The sequence below is a fragment of the Triticum aestivum genome, chromosome 6B (genome assembly GCF_018294505.1).
Source record: "Triticum aestivum cultivar Chinese Spring chromosome 6B, IWGSC CS RefSeq v2.1, whole genome shotgun sequence".
Lineage (NCBI taxonomy): Eukaryota > Viridiplantae > Streptophyta > Magnoliopsida > Poales > Poaceae > Triticum > Triticum aestivum.
This window is the reverse complement of record NC_057810.1, coordinates 711419172-711435063: the sequence shown is the minus strand read 5'-3', so window position 1 is coordinate 711435063 and position 15892 is coordinate 711419172. Positions and strand designations below refer to the sequence as shown.

At 45.9% G+C, this 15892-nt stretch overlaps 1 protein-coding gene across 2 annotated transcripts; it reads left to right on the top strand.

Annotated features, from left to right (window-relative positions):
• The first annotated feature begins 7875 nt into the window (after positions 1 to 7875).
• Positions 7876 to 15027, top strand: LOC123139881 (uncharacterized). 2 transcript variants are annotated; one of them, XM_044559577.1, is made up of 2 exons: positions 7876 to 10668; positions 10764 to 15027. In XM_044559577.1, the coding sequence occupies exon 2, from the start codon at positions 13319 to 13321 to the stop codon at positions 14798 to 14800; it is 1482 nt and encodes a 493-aa protein (XP_044415512.1). In that variant the 5' UTR covers positions 7876 to 10668; positions 10764 to 13318; the 3' UTR covers positions 14801 to 15027. Both variants share the same exon structure in this region, with proteins under 2 accessions (XP_044415512.1, XP_044415513.1).
• Positions 15028 to 15892: the final 865 nt, after the last annotated feature.

The following is a 15892-nucleotide window of genomic DNA, read 5'->3' as shown; positions in this document are numbered from 1 at the left end:
GTTGGTCACCTCATCACCACTCGGCCGCCCCGCGCGTCGCCACTCGGTGGTCACCTCATCACCACTCGGCCGCCCCGCGCGTCGCCACTCGGTTGGTCACCTCATCACCACTCGGCCGCCCCGCGCGTCGCCACTCGGTTGGTCACCTCATCACCACTCGGCCGCCCCGCGCGTCGCCACTCGGTTGGTCACCTCATCACCACTCGGCCGCCCCGCGCGTCGCCACTCGGTTGGTCACCTCATCACCACTCGGCCGCCCCGCGCGTCGCCACTCGGTTGGTCACCTCATCACCACTCGGCCGCCCCGCGCGTCGCCACTCGGTTGGTCACCTCATCACCACTCGGCCGCCCCGCGCGTCGCCACTCGGTTGGTCACCTCATCACCACTCGGCCGCCCCGCGCGTCGCCACTCGGTTGGTCACCTCATCACCACTCGGCCGCCCCGCGCGTCGCCACTCGGTTGGTCACCTCATCACCACTCGGCCGCCCCGCGCGTCGCCACTCGGTTGGTCACCTCATCACCACTCGGCCGCCCCGCGCGTCGCCACTCGGTTGGTCACCTCATCACCACTCGGCCGCCCCGCGCATCGCCACTCGGTTGGTCACCTCATCACCACTCGGCCGCCCCGCGCGTCGCCACTCGGTTGGTCACCTCATCACCACTCGGCCGCCCCGCGCGTCGCCACAGGTTGGTCACCTCATAACCACTTGGCCGCCCCGCGCGTCGCCATCGGTTGATCACCTCATCGCCACTCGGCCGCCCCGCGCGTCGCCAATCGGTTGGTCACCTCATAACCATTCGACCGCCCTGCGCGCCTTCAGACAGCTAAGTCATTTTACATTCTGTTATTTTCGTCTTCCCGAGCATTCCATAATTCACACATCAGGTTCACTCGGAGGCCACACCACCGAGTGTACCTCTACGCTCGACTGCTTATTTTCACATACTTGCTTAGTACTGGTTATGTGACTCCGAAGTCCAACTTCCTTTTTTTCGCATATATCATTCACGAACACCATGTGTCGTTCTTCATTTCGAGTTTGCATCGGTCCTCCGGGGCTGCAACTCAGTCAAAACACTACACTTCCGTTTTATTTTAGCCAGTATTCCAACAAGTTCAGTAGGATTTCTCGCTTCGACAAATGCGAACGAATCCTTCGCTCTTTTAAACTTTTGCTGGTCAACCAGCAAGCCCCTTGCACTCCCAGTGGGTGTCTATGGGTGTTATTCACACAAATCATTTCAGCACACATCAAATTTCCTCAAGAAATTATTGTGTTGACTTGTGCCATTTTTTACACAAGTTACCGCGATCACTCGACGGCCCTACGCGCCAACTTCATCGCTGCTCGGACTCGGTCTCCATACTGGTCCTAGCGCACCACAACACTGACTTTGTCGCCCTATTGATTTCAAACACGTCCGGCCAACCCCTCTATGGAATTCTCTTCATCGTATCAATGATCTAGACCTCGTCGGGCATGAGACAGATAAGTCCCTTTCATAATTAAACTTCACACTTCACTCTTTTGCGAGTTTGCTTCTTCCGAGCATCACTCGGAAGCTTCTCCTCATCTTTACCCAAATCCGACTCGATGAATTACAAATCATCCATTCAAAACTATATTTCTCATATTCCGACATGTCCGTTGTCGAAGCCTGTAGTATGCTCGGGGGCTACGCCGCACTCGGGGGCTGCATCTCATTTGGAATGACACTCTCCTAAGTGGTCGAGTACTTCATCACCAATCAGACCCTTCACTTCAACAAGTACATTCGATCCGTCACTCTGACAAATTTCATAATCACCCAGACACTCTGCGTGCCATCTTCGTTCCTACTCAAATTCAGTTGTCACACCGGTCTTGTTGCGCCACAGCCACACTACACCGACCTTGTCGCTACATCAGCTTCAAAAGCATCTGGCTAACTCCTTCAAGGACCATTTTTGCCACTCAGCTGGACACTTAGTCCTTCACTCGGCCGCCCCGCGCGTCGCCACTCGGTTTTGCACGTCTTCACCACTCGGCCGCCCCGCGCGTCGCCACTCGGTTGCGCACGTCTTCACCACTCGTCCGCCCCGCGCGTCTCCACTCGGTTGTGTGCGTCTTCACCACTCGGCCGCCCCGCGCATCGCCACGTGGTTCTGCACGTCTTCACCACTCGCCCGCCCCGCGCGGCGCCACTCGGTTTTGCACGTCTTCACCACTCGGCCGCCCCGCGTGTCGCCACTTGGTTATACACGTCCTCGCCCCTCGGCCGCCCCGCGCGTCACCATCAGTTGGACATGTCTTTACCTCTACACCCCCAGCACGGGAACGGCTAAGTTACTCATATGGTCAAACCTCATATCACACTCTGTAGCAAGCTTACCTCCTTCGAGCATCACTCGGGGGCTACGCGCGGCAGTTGGCCATGTCACCCTCAGGGGTTGCGCCTATTTGGTCAACCTGTTGATCACATCAAGATATTCTTCTGACCATACATGCTCGGTTCGCCGAAGATCTATAAGTGAAGCACGTCCACTTGGATAAATACCCCTTTTCATGCAAAAGGGTAAAAATGAAGCGCCATCGCTGAATCGTACAGGCGACCTTACTCATCGTTCGTACAACCACCTCGTTACGCATCCATCCGATTGATTCAATTCCAGACAAATATATTTGCCATGCCAACTGCATGGAGGTTTACCGAGAGACTTAAACCCTCTGCCAGACTCATCTAGTCCGACAGAGGCTCGGGGACTACACCCAGTGGGTGCACTCAGCGTGCCCCCACTGGAAGAGGACTCAGAAAGAAACATTTTGCTCGATGCAAACCCATCTCCAGTATTACTCAACCTCCGAGTCAGAGAAGAACAAGTTCGATCAGTATCAACAACAAAAAGACAGGCTCTAAGACTCCCGCCGACTGCCCGTAGTCGACAGCAGTCTCGGGGACTACACCCAGTGGGTGCACTCAGCGTGCCCCCACTGGAATGGTATCCACTCGGAACGGTCCGCCCAACCCGAGTGACGGCCAAACAACAACAAAAAGACAGGCTCTAAGACTCCCGCCGACTGCCCGCAGTCGACAGCAGTCTTGGGGACTACACCCAGTGGGTGCACTCAGCGCGCCCCCACTGGAATGGTATCCACTCGGAACGGTCCGCCCAACCCGAGTGACAGCCAAACAAAAAAGACACGTTCCAGGCGTGAAGAAATTCCGAGTAATCAGTTACTCGATGCAGGCCCAGCTCCAAATCACTCCAAAAAAATATTCTATAAGGCGAGTTTAACGCTCCTCCGTGGACCTGTTTTGAGCCTTCTTCTAGGACTCAAAGTGTGAAACTCACAAGTGTGGATCTAAAACCGACTCGTATTGACGTTCCTCCGGGATAAGAATGGCATCTCTCTAAGAGAACAGTCCATGTGTCAATCCGGTCACACAGATTTAATGACACACCCATACTCAGATCATGAGTTAAACCTCTCCCGAGAGATGAACGAATGTCACCAAGTTGCTCCTCAAAGACACTTACCTCGATTAGTCGGGAAGCATGGTGCCGGAATCCATTGAGATTTTGCTCAAACCTTGGTTGTCTGAAAGCACGGCGACATGTACCGAGTATTTCTGTAATCACTCGGACCAAATTGTGTCTTACACCAACTCGTTCTGCAAAATCGCAATCGATTCGGGGGCTAATGTTGGGGATATACATAACAGGTAGGCCCACGAAGGGTCGAAATATCATGAAGCATGGGGCCCACACAACATGTGGGTCCAGGTCAATTTCATACAGACACACTATCCACTCGGACAAGCAGCATACTATCCACTCGACCAAGCAACATACCATCCACTCGGATGACGGCTCACCACTCGACCGTACGACTCACTCGGATATACGAAGACCAGCAGGCAGCAAGGCAGTCGGCATTTTTCTAATAGTGAGGGCTTAATAGCAGGCTGGCATTATGGCATTCATACCCCACTTTGTAACATAGGAGGTGAGGGGGTGGCGCACTCTATATAAGCCACCCCCCACCACTAGACAAGGGGGCTCTTCTTCCACCTCTCTCTCTTTTCACCATTAGTCTCAGGACTCAGCTCAGGCATGGGGATCCGTTCCTCTCTCTCACACACATTGTAATCTCCGGATATATACTCAGATAAAACAAAGCCTCTCCGGAGCACGAGACGTAGGGTTGTTATCTCCACCGTGAGAGGCCCGAACTCGCTAAAACCACCGTGTCACCCATATGCGTCTCGGTAGATCATGCTCCGTTATACTACCCCTATTCTATTGTCGGAATCGTTCCCACGACACCGCCGTCATCGCCCCTCTAGTTAAGTTTTAGTGTTAGATACATCCATATCTAGACAAATCTAAGACAAGAATTTGAGACGGAGGGCGTAGGTCTGTATGATTTTTTATTTATTGAATTGACGTGTCCATACTTTAAATTTGTCTGCGCTTGTCACTGCACGAAAATTCAACTATATATAGTAGGAATAGAGGGGAGAAAGAAAAACAAAAGTACTCCCTCCATTCACAATATAAAATATTTTGAATATCTTAATATGGACTACATGCATATTAAAATGAATGAACAAATACACTAAAACGTGTCTATATACATATGATTCGGAAAAATTTATAACATATTATATTTGTGAACGAACGGAGTTTTTCAAGTCTGACGCTAAGTGATCCAATTCTTGTACGATGGGCAATCTAGTGGTGGGGTGCACTTTAATCCTAGAAGAACCTTGCTATACGTATGATAAATTCGTGTCGAACACTCCATACGATTAGAGACAGCCATAGATAATTCAGTTTGTGGGCCCTAGTATTTAAAGATGATCCCAGTCTGATCGTACTGTTGTCCGACGAGAAGGCATCATACGCAGAGTAGTTTCGATCCTAGAACACTGGGTGCACTTTAATCCTAGAACACTGCTATACACAGTGGCGTAGCTAGGGGGTGGCCAGGGTGGTCCATGGACCACCCTAAAATTTCCCCATAGCTTCTATATAGTGTAGTAAAAATATATTTCTTTGAAAATAAATAAACTTACGTAAATATTTATATTGATGGATCACCTTGGCTTATTAGGCTGGCTACGCCATTGGCTATACAAACAACAATCTTCTGCCTGATTTTCACACGATGGGTTGAATCAGCCATTAGATTGAAACATTTTGCTAATCACCGCCGCTCATAGTAGGTATCGTGCCCGAATTGTATGTGGACCGTCGTGTGTAGAGCACTTCCCTTAATCTCACCTATGCACGGTTAAAATTGCCAATGTCGGACGAGAATCATACCTAAGGGGTGGTGTCGTATGTATAGCAGAGTTCAAAGAAAAAACATAGTATGTATCACAACTAGTAGTATCACATTTAGCGTTTGTGGCTCCAGCGCTTGCAGATAAAAAACAGAGGGCGCGTGCGTTCTAATCGGACAACTCATGAGACGGCTGATCCTAGAATCAGCTGGCCGACGTTTAGCACCGGTTTTATTTTGCCTGAATTCTTAATCGTGCACGCGCACGATTTAGTCGAACCGAGCGGCCGCGCGCTAGACGACAGGTGGCTGTTAGAAACGCCCACTCCGATCCCTTCGATCTCTCTCTCGCCGCTCTGAAAAAAAGCGCCTTATCCAGTCTGCCATCTCTCTCGCCGCTCTGAAAAAAAGACGGAGGTCGATGCCGGCATCGACGCCTTAGGGTCAAAGGTAGAGGCGGCAGAGCGACGGAGTGCGGCGAGTAGGTCGCCCGTGGGGCTGGAGCAGAAGCAACGCCGCCGCCGCCCTCTCCCCTTTTTCTCAGAGCCAGAGAGATGCCGCTGGCGTCGTCGTTGTGGATGGCGGTTTCGTGGTGGTTGTCGAGGTACCTGCTACCTCATCATGTTAAGGGTCACCTGTAAGCAGTAACATGGGCAACTGCCATGGCGCTCGAGCGTCAACAAGGATCGATCGTCAACGCTGTAGTACTCTTTGGATCACACCCGTAGGTGTCCTTCTCTTTGGATCTTGCTCATTGTTGTTAACTACACCGATTAGGCCTCACCTAATTCAGCTTCTTTGAATAGATGCTCTCCTAGATCCACCATCTCTCCGCGACCTCAACATCAACTGGAGCCGCGTGCTTTGATGTGCGTGTGCGTGAATTGATCCATGCATCGTGTGCCTTGTCGTTGTGTGCTTTATCCGTGTGCGTTGTTCGGCCGATGGTGCGTTGCTTAGTAACATTTGTGGAGGATAGTACTAAGAGTGTAGGAGGTTACCGCCACCAGGCTGGATCCGTCCCTTTTTTATTGAATGAAAATACACATCCATATTCATCTATGTTTGTGCTCAATTGGCTTGTAATGTAGACTACTTGCACACACATTGATGTTTAGTTGGCTTGTAATGTAGTCTAATTGCACACACACGTTAATATTTAGTTGGCAGGAAGACTAGTTGCATACACATTGATGTTTAGTTGACAGGAAGACTAGTCGCATACACATTGATATTTAGTTGGTTTGTAATGTAGTCTAGTTGCACACACATTGATGTTTAGTTGGAGGAAGACTAGTTGCACACACATATGCTCAGTTGGCTTCTAATTTAGTCTAGTTGCACACACATTGATATTTAGTTGGCAGGACACTAGTTGCACATGCATGCGCAATTGACACGACAATGTAGTCTAGTTGCACACATGTTGATGTTTAGTTGGCAGGACTATTGACACATACATATGCTCAGTTGCCGCGGTAATGTTGCACACTCATTGATGTTTAGTTGGCAAGACTAGTTACACACATATATGCTCAGTTGCCGTGACAATATAGTCTAGTTGCGCACATGTTGATATTTAGTTGCAGGGCTATTGGCACACACATATGCTCAGTTGGTGCGGCAATATAGTCTAGTTGCACACACATTAATGTTTAGTTGGCAGAAAGAATAGTTCGTCGAAACATCCCCATGCGGGGTCAATTTTTGAAGAGCACATTGCGAGGGTTTCAACGAGAAAAACGAATCTGAATTTTGACACGTGGTTTAAAAGACATGTCTTTTATAATTTTAAAAAACCAAAAATTAATGCACAAAGGACGAACACGAGGAACACTAATTTAGCGGCATGCAAACATTCATCACGTGAGAAGAGACCACATAAAATGATTAATTAATAATGTCCTTTTAGCATTTTTGAATTACAGTAATTTTACCTTTTTAGTATATGGTAGGGACCAGACGTGCTGCTTTTTCTGGGACCAGGGCCGGCCACTCGTGAGCGCTAGCGAGCCCTTAGCCGCCAGCTAGATGCGTCCCTTATTTTGATGTTTAAGCCAAACTCATGGGTAGCTGTGGTTGGATGCACGATGTGTTCCGCTCAGTTGTCACTGGTTTTACTGACGCCGAATACAGGGTGGGGCTTCCCATCAAAAAAGAAAAAATGTTGCATAAGTCTTAATGAGCGAGTGGCTATTGCGCTCTTCAAAGTCTTGTATGGCGAGGGCATTTGCAGGTGTTGTTTTTCTTTGCTGTTGGTTCAGTGCAATTTTCAATCACCGATGGGCAGCGTACAATCAGAGAAAGAAGAAGACTAGTATGCTTTTTATTGTAATTTTATTTTTTACTGGTCGTTCTACGTCCAGTTGTCTATCCATTATACTGGCCTTTGTTTTCCTTCATGATAATCAGATTTAAGATGCCTTTGGGTGTCTTTATTCAAAAAAAAAAAACGTGGAAAATGCCGCTACAATTTTTTGTCGGTATATTATACTCTGCTACATCACTACGTGCGCTACACGTATGTACTTACTTCTTATTTAAAGCTAAATATAAACATGACCCAGATCTCTCTAAATCAAAACACATGCATCCATTCCATCATCTTCTTCTTATCGACGATTCTACGGCCCGGAAGGCTTGGAAGACCCGAGGAGGAATCCCATGAAGAACCACCACCATCCGTTGCACTCGTTGTCTGCCCGATGATAATAATGACTCTGCGATGGATCAAGGAGATTCTCCCCTGTTCCTCCCTCTCTCTCTCTCCAGATTCTTCTTTTCCCCTCTTCTTACTTCCTTTCTTTGATTCTCAGCTTCTTTTCTTTGCCATCTCCATTCTCCCGGTTGTTCTTTCCTTCTCTGGTTGCTTTTCTCGCCTCCTCTTGACTTTTCCCCTTTTGCTAGTTCGTGTTTGAGATGGAAAGACAAAGGGATATGCAGGAGGCAGATTTGGGAGGAGAGGAAGTGAATAGGGCTTCCATGGTCCATCCTCGGGCCGAAAGACCTGATCCTGGGATTGAGATCAATACGCAAGCGCTATCAATCCATGAGCCACAGATCTTTCATGTTCAAGCGGGGCAGCAGATGCAAGAACAGGGTCAAGATGCAGAGTTTAATATTCTTATGAAGCTTGCAGCTACAGGAGGTACAGTTAGAGTTCTTTCTCTTCAAGCAGTACAACAATCTATGGCTAGAGCATGGAGAGACAACTATTATGGAATCTCACAGCTATCAAGATACATCTTTGTTGCACATTTTCGCTCCTTGGAAGCTGCTATGTTTGTAATTACCCGTCAGCCGTGGAGTATGGGTTCAGACAACTTCTTGATTGAGTGGATGGATCTGGAGGATCGTGGCAAAAATATTCAGGATTACAAGTTTGATACTATTTATGTGACCATCCGTGTTTATGGAATTCCTATGAGGTTTAGGTCTCAAGATCTTCTAGTCAATATTTTACAGTGTTGGTCAGCTTTCTGAATTTCATCCCTTAAGTCAGTCCATGATCTCTGCAAGGCAGGAGTATATGTGGGGCACCATCAGGGCTAAGGTCAGAAAACCAGTTAGAGATAAAGTTTGGGTTTCCTTTGCTAAGGATTCTGCTGGTTGGGCTTATTTGTTCTATGAGAGGATTGGTAGGATTTGCACTTTTTGTGGAGTTATGTTCCATAGTGTCCAACACTGTACTGCTAGAAACAGTTTGCTTATGTCAAGAAGCAGATTGCAGATTTCTTTGGAGCAAATTTCGCCAAATAGGTTTGGCCAATGGATAACTAGTGTGGGGCTGATTCCTGGACATTCAGGAGCTAATTTCCAGGAAGATTTGACTTCATTCTCTTCCTTTCTTAACCCACAGTTAGCCAGATTACAGAAGCAATTCATGGAGGATTCTAAAGGAAAAGATAAGGTGTCAGAAGGAGTTCAAGATAATGATAATTACAAAAAATTATCTCTCAAGGAAATTAATGAGCACATTAGAAGAATGGAAGGGCCAAGCTCATCAACAAATCCTGAGTTGCAGATCGCTCAAAAGCAGAATGTATCTAATATAGTTATACCTTCATCTTCAGTATCAGATTTGGGCCATCAGACTTCCCCAAACAATCAACTGCTTCTGGGTCAGGGATGTACTAGGACTCAACATCCTCCAGCTATACCTTTGTCTTCATCATTACATACCTCTTGTCAGCATGATCTTGCAAATCTTCTTCCTCATTCAAATATTTCTAATGTTCCAACTCAGTCTGCTGCTCACATCACTCAGGCTCCCCCTATCTCTGCTATTCATGCAACTTTGATAGACAAACATCTTAGTGGGAGTACAAATATTAATCCCATTCATACCCGCATAGTTTCTTCATCTCCCCCTTCACCTCTCAGATCCAATCCCAAGAGGCCGTCCGAGTCGTTGCTTGGTGTTCCCCTTCCTCCGGCGAAGAAAGTGATTCCTCATGGTGCGCGGGAGAATTCAGATAAGATTCCTGGGTCAGCCGCCCTCAGTCCCATTCCCAACTCTGGTTCCCAAGCTTTACAAAGTTCAAGCCTTCTTGGAGCGCCTCCTTCCAGGCCACTTCTTCTTGGTCAGCCATCTCCAGCTGGTGGTTTGGGGTCTGCCTTAGAGGCTTTTGCTGGTGATGGTGTCCAACCTGCTTGAAGCACTCACAGTGAAGAACCAATGTCTGGCAACGCGGTTCCTGGACCTACTACTTCTCAAGGGAGCCGCCTTCGGTCTGGAGGTAGCAGATGGGACATTCCTCCAGCTGGGGGATCTCGTGGTATGCGTTCCCATCCTCACGGGGTTCTTCGCTATCGTCCTGGTTCTTCCACCTGGAAGCGTGACAGCAGCACCATTCAAATGGGTAGTACCATTAATTTGACTGGAATCAAAGGAAAGAATTTGGGAAGCATGGATTTAGACACCAATGTTGTAAAAGGCGGATCAGCTATGGCCTTTGGCCAAGAGAAAGGAGGAAATTATGATCCATGGCCCTTGCGATCTCCTTCGCAGGCTGTCAGTACAGGTACAGTTAGTGCCCGCCAAGAGGCTTTCTCTCCTGCTGCCATTGATCGCCTCCACCACATGGATTTCGATGTTGGTCAAGATATGTGTGGTTCCGAAGCTCAAAGAACAATGGAGAATCTGAATGACTTTAATAACTCTTGCCAAGGGGACAAAGCGGCTTTCAGGAATGATCAGTTGGGAGAAGACATGGAGTTTGACTCTGAAGCAGAAAAGAACATGACTGATTCTTTTTCTCGGGCAGCGGCGCATGGCCCTAACGCGCCTCGGGCGCCATGAAAGCCATAGCTTGGAATTGTCGAGGTATGGGTCGGGACCTCGGCAATGATCGTATGTTGTTCCTGGCTAATCTGATCCGTTCTACTAAAGCTCAGGTAACCTTTATTTCTGAAATTAAATCTTCCAAGGTTCGATCGGTGGATCTTGTTAATAGATTTGATATGGCTAACAGCTTTGTTGGTCCTTCTAGAGGTGCTTCTGGAGGACTCTGGCTTATGTGGAATGACGATATTAAAGTTTCTGTTCATAGCGCCTCTTTTCACTATATCCTAGCAAATGTAGTTCATCAAGCATCGGGTGTTCACTTCTGTTTGATTTGTATATATGGTGACCCCTATCATAAGCAGACTAGTACTATTTGGAGTCAAGTTTCTACTTTTGTGTATGATAATCTGGGCAAGCCCATGATGTGTATGGGAGACCTTAATGATATCTTGTATGATACTGATGGTTGCAATGGTAGTGTAAATTATTACCGTATGTCGTCTTTTCGGTCTCTTGTTAAAAACTGTGGGTTTTTGATATTGGTTTTAGTGGACCTGCGTGCACTTGGCGTAATAGGCAGCACACTGCTAATCCTATTTACAGACGCTTGGATAGATGTCTTGTTAATTCTGATTGGCGTGCACATTTTCCTAATACGAAAGTTCTCAATTTGCCTATCATTCTGAGTGATCATGCTCCCATTCTTATTTCCACAGATGGTAACTTTGTTAAGCCAAGGCAAATGTTTAAATTTGAAAATTGGTGGTTGCTTGAAAAAGATTTTAGTAACTTTGCTAGATCTGCCTGGAATAATAGTGCATCTGCTTCTTTTGTAGCAAAATCTTCTTCTTTGGCAGGTTCCTTAAAAAATGGTGTAAAATGAAAAAGCCCTTCCAGCAAGAACTTTTGGAATTAGAGACTAGCATCAATCAGATTCAGCAGCTACCACTGCACCAGCAAGATCATAACTTGGAAAACTCTCTTATTCTCAGATATGAGCACACCCTCTCTAAACTTAATCAATTTTACAAACAGAGAAGCAAGAAGGGTTGGGCCATTGGGGGTGATCGTAACACTAAGTTTTTTCATCAGGCTGTGATCAAAAGAAGGAAAAGGAATACTATTTGTTCAATTAAAGATGAGAATGATGTGTTGCACTTCAAGCCTAGTTCTATTACTAATACTTTTGTCAATTATTTTAGATACATCTTCTCCTCAACAAATGTTAACATTGGAAAACCTTTTCTCACCACTCATTTACCTGAGAACTCTTTAGATCCCACTTATTCTATTCCTGATAAACATGAAGTCTTGCAGATTTTGAAAGATATGAAGCTTAATGCTTCTCCGGGTCCGGATGGATTTAATGTTGAATTTTATTTGGCGGCCTGGGAGTGGATAGGAGAGGAAGTCACTCAGCTTGTGGTAAGCTTTTATCAAACTGGTATCTTACCTCCTCATATAAATGATACTAATATCGCTCTTATTCCGAAAAAGTTAGTGCCTCAGGTTCCTATGGATTTTCGCCCTATTAGTCTTTGTAATGTCGTTTATAAAATCATTGCTAAATCATTGGCTAATAGAATTAAACCTCATCTTCCTGATTATATTGATCCTGCTCAGCAAGATTTTATTGAGGGTAGAAGAATTAGTGATAATATCATCATTGCTCAAGAGATTACTCACACTTTCTCTCTTAAATCGTGGAAACATCAAGCTTTCATGTTGAAAATTGATCTTGCTAAAGCTTTTGATCGCCTAGAATGAAATTTCATTGTGTCTGCTCTCACACGTAAAGGGTTGCATCGTCATTTCATTAACTTGATATATGCATGCATTTCCTCGCCTACTTTCTCTGTGCTCATTAATGGCCAGCCTTCTCATAAATTTAGAAGTTCTAGAGGTATTCGTCAGGGCTGTCCTATGTCTCCTTATTTGTTTGTTATTGCCATTAATGAGCTCTCTCTCGCCCTTAATGAAGCTCTAGCTGCTCAACATCTACAAGGAATTTCGCTTGGACCAAATTGCCCTCCTATCCATTCTCTGTTGTTTGCAGATGATCTGTTGGTTTGTGGCCAAGCTAATATGCAGGAAGCAAATTCTATGGCTCAACTCATTCATCACTTTTGTTCTATTTCAGGTCAAACTCCAAACTGGGCCAAATCGGCTATTCTTTTTAGTACTCATGTCAGTCAATCTGCTATACAAGAGATTAAGCAAGTTTTTCCTGTTTCTACCATGAACAACAATTTCACTCATCTTGGTCATCCTCTTATTCTTCCTGCTAAAAATAGAACTGTTGCATACAACTTTGTTCTGGATAAATTCATGAATAAATTGCCGGCTTACAAAGCTAATATGCTTTCTCATGCTGCTAGGTTTGAATTGATTCGTTCTGTTTTCTCTGCTATTCCTGTTTATTATATGGCTAACATTTTGTTCACTAAGAAGTTTATTACAAAACTTACTGCTATTATTAGGAATTTCTGGTGGACAGGTGTTAGGGAAAAGGATTCCAGAAGAAGCCTTTGCCTTAGAGCATGGAAAGACATATGCGATTCTAAGAAAGAAGGTGGGCTGGGCATAAGGAATTTGCAGGCTATTAATGAGAGTCTCATTATTGCAGCAGCTTGGAGAATTGCTAAATCACCTTCTTCTCAGTTGTACCTCATTCTCAAAGCTAAATACTTTCATGACTCTTCTATTTGAACAGCAATTTCTTCTCTGCCTAAATCAGCTTTCTGGACTTCCGTTTTGAAAATGCTTCCCAAGTTGAAAGATCATTCTTTTTATCAATTAACCCAAGGTAATATCTCTATTTGGAGCACACCATGGTGCAGTCTTTGGGCCTCTATCCATGATCATCTTATTATTCAAGAGCCTGGCTTCATGTATCCTTCTTTAGTTAGGGACCTTTGGCTTCCTGGTCAAAAAGCTTGGAATTCTGCTCTTGTTAATTCTCTTTTTCAGCATCCATTGGCCTCTGTGATTCTCCAAACGGACATTATCTATGATGATGGTCCAGATCTGCTTTGTTGGGATCTTTCTTCTAATGGTATTTGTTCTTCTAAATCTGCTTATAAGTTTTGTTTGCAGGAAATTCATGAAAATCCCATGAATGCTCCTTCTTCAGTGTCTTTGGAGGTGAAGGACTTGCTTAAGTTGATCTGGAAACAAAAACAAATGCTACCCAGAGTTAAAACTTTTGCTTGGAGACTCTTTCGGAAAGCTTTGCCTACAGGTTTAAGGGCGGGTCATTTTTCCACTCATATTTCTCAGGCTTGTTGTAGGTGTGGTAAACAAGAGGATGAATTCCATTTGTTCTTTTTATGTGATTTTGCTCGTGCGGCATGGTTCTCCTCTCCTTGGTTCATTAGATCAGATGTTTTAGTTCAAGGCCATACTAATTTGCATTCCTCTATTTCTACCTTTCTTCGAATGTCTCATCCTCATGTCTCTATTGAAAATATTCTTAATTTTTTGTGGTGTCTTTGGAAGGCTAAAAATGATTTTCTTTTTGATCGAAAAAAAGCCCTCCCTCATCATGTGCACATTGTTGCAAAAGCCTTTTCTTATGATTTATATGATGTTTCTAATCATATGCCTAGCTTGCAGGAGGTGCCTCAAGTTCAACTTTCTCCTAATCAACTTCCTCTGCAGGGAAAGACTCTTAAATCTGATTTGCTCGTTCTTGGTCCTAAAATATACTCTGATGCAGCTTTCAGATGTAAGAAAGTTCCAGGATTGGTGCAAGGTTCGGTTGCTACTGGAGTTGGAATCTATCTTTCCTGGCCTCAAGATCAAATTGAAGTAAATGTGCAAATTCAGGCTTCAGCTCCAGCTACATCTTCTCCAATACAGGCAGAAGCATTTGCACTTTCTTTTGCGGCTCATCTGGCTAACAGGCTTAACATTATGCACCCAACTTTTCTTATGGATTGTCTATCCTTGGCCTCATTAGCTGCACCGGGTGAGATTGTGGAAGCCAATACCCCATGGAGTATCCGGAAACTTTTGGGTGATTTCTTCAAGCAAGTGTCAAATTTGCAACCTGAAGTGTTTCATATTTCTAGGGAAATTAATGGAATCGCTCATAATGTAGCTCATCAGGATCTATGTTCTAATGTTGAACCTGAAATATGTTGCTTTCCTTCAGCCTATAGACATATATCTTGCCCTGTTGTTTCTCTCCTACATACATTTCAGGTTCAGGGCTTTGTAATTCATGCTGTAAGATGCTAAAAATAAAGGGCAGGGAGGAGGGAGGGCATCGGGATGGGAGACGGGCGTTGCTGGAGAAGGGGCGATGAGGAGCTGCTGGCCGCGGCGCCGCTGCCGTGGCCGCACGGCGGCCGGCGCCGAGGAGGCCGCGGTGCAGCAGACGCCCGAACGCCGGCATCGACATGCCTGCTCTTCTTTCTTCCTCTTGCTTTGCTTGTCCCTCCCGTGAACACGATCGATGCAGCTCGACTCAGCTTTGGACGAGTAGCTAGCTATCTGTTTGCTTGCTTAAATATTACAGCTAGTACTACTAGCGGAGGCCGATACGTACGTGTGGTGTGCAGGTCCAGCTCGACTCGGGATTGGACTCCTGCTCCAACATACCGACCCGTATCCGATACGGAACATCCAAAGCATCGGCGGTCGAGTCGGACTGGACGATGTCCATGTCGCGACTCGGGGGAACGTGCTCTGGAGTTCGAATCCCTCATAGGCTACGATCTTCGTACGATACTGCACATATTTATCTGGCCATTCAATCAATGGGTGAGAGCTGTGTCGTAGGCATCTGCAATTGTATTGTGTTACTGAAAGGAAAGGAGTTGTGTCATACGGCCATCTACGACAACCCATCATATATATGCTAAAAAACCAGTACTTCATTCAAATTGGCTGCTATATACTCGGTCCTTTTCTTTATATAAGGTGTATTTATTTTTTGATAAAATTTCACTATGTAGGGTGCAATTTTTATCGTTCCTCGTAATTCCATCGTTAGCCCTTCAAAAACAGGAAAGTATCACTCCTTTGATTGTATGCATCTCTTCTTGTAAAGAGAAAAAGGAAAATATCTCTCTCCCGATTGTGTGTATCTCTTACTTTCCTAGCCTAAATAATTTAGTTGCGGCGGCTAGGGTTTCCATGTCCTCCCTGGCGATCTAATCGCGAGAGAGTCTCTACCCAATACCCTCGCATCCCCTATGTAGGGTTTCCCCGTACGCACTGAGGGAAGTCTCCCCCAGCCTTGCTGCGATGGAACCGGCGGCGGACGCACAGTCCGGTACGAGCAGCGGCACCGGTGCCGCCATGAGATCGGATCTTGATGAATTCATG

Bases quoted from the DNA above. Each gene is read 5' to 3' on its own strand.
- LOC123139881 (XM_044559577.1), top strand. From the start codon at position 13,319: ATGCTTCCCAAGTTGAAAGATCATTCTTTTTATCAATTAACCCAAGGT.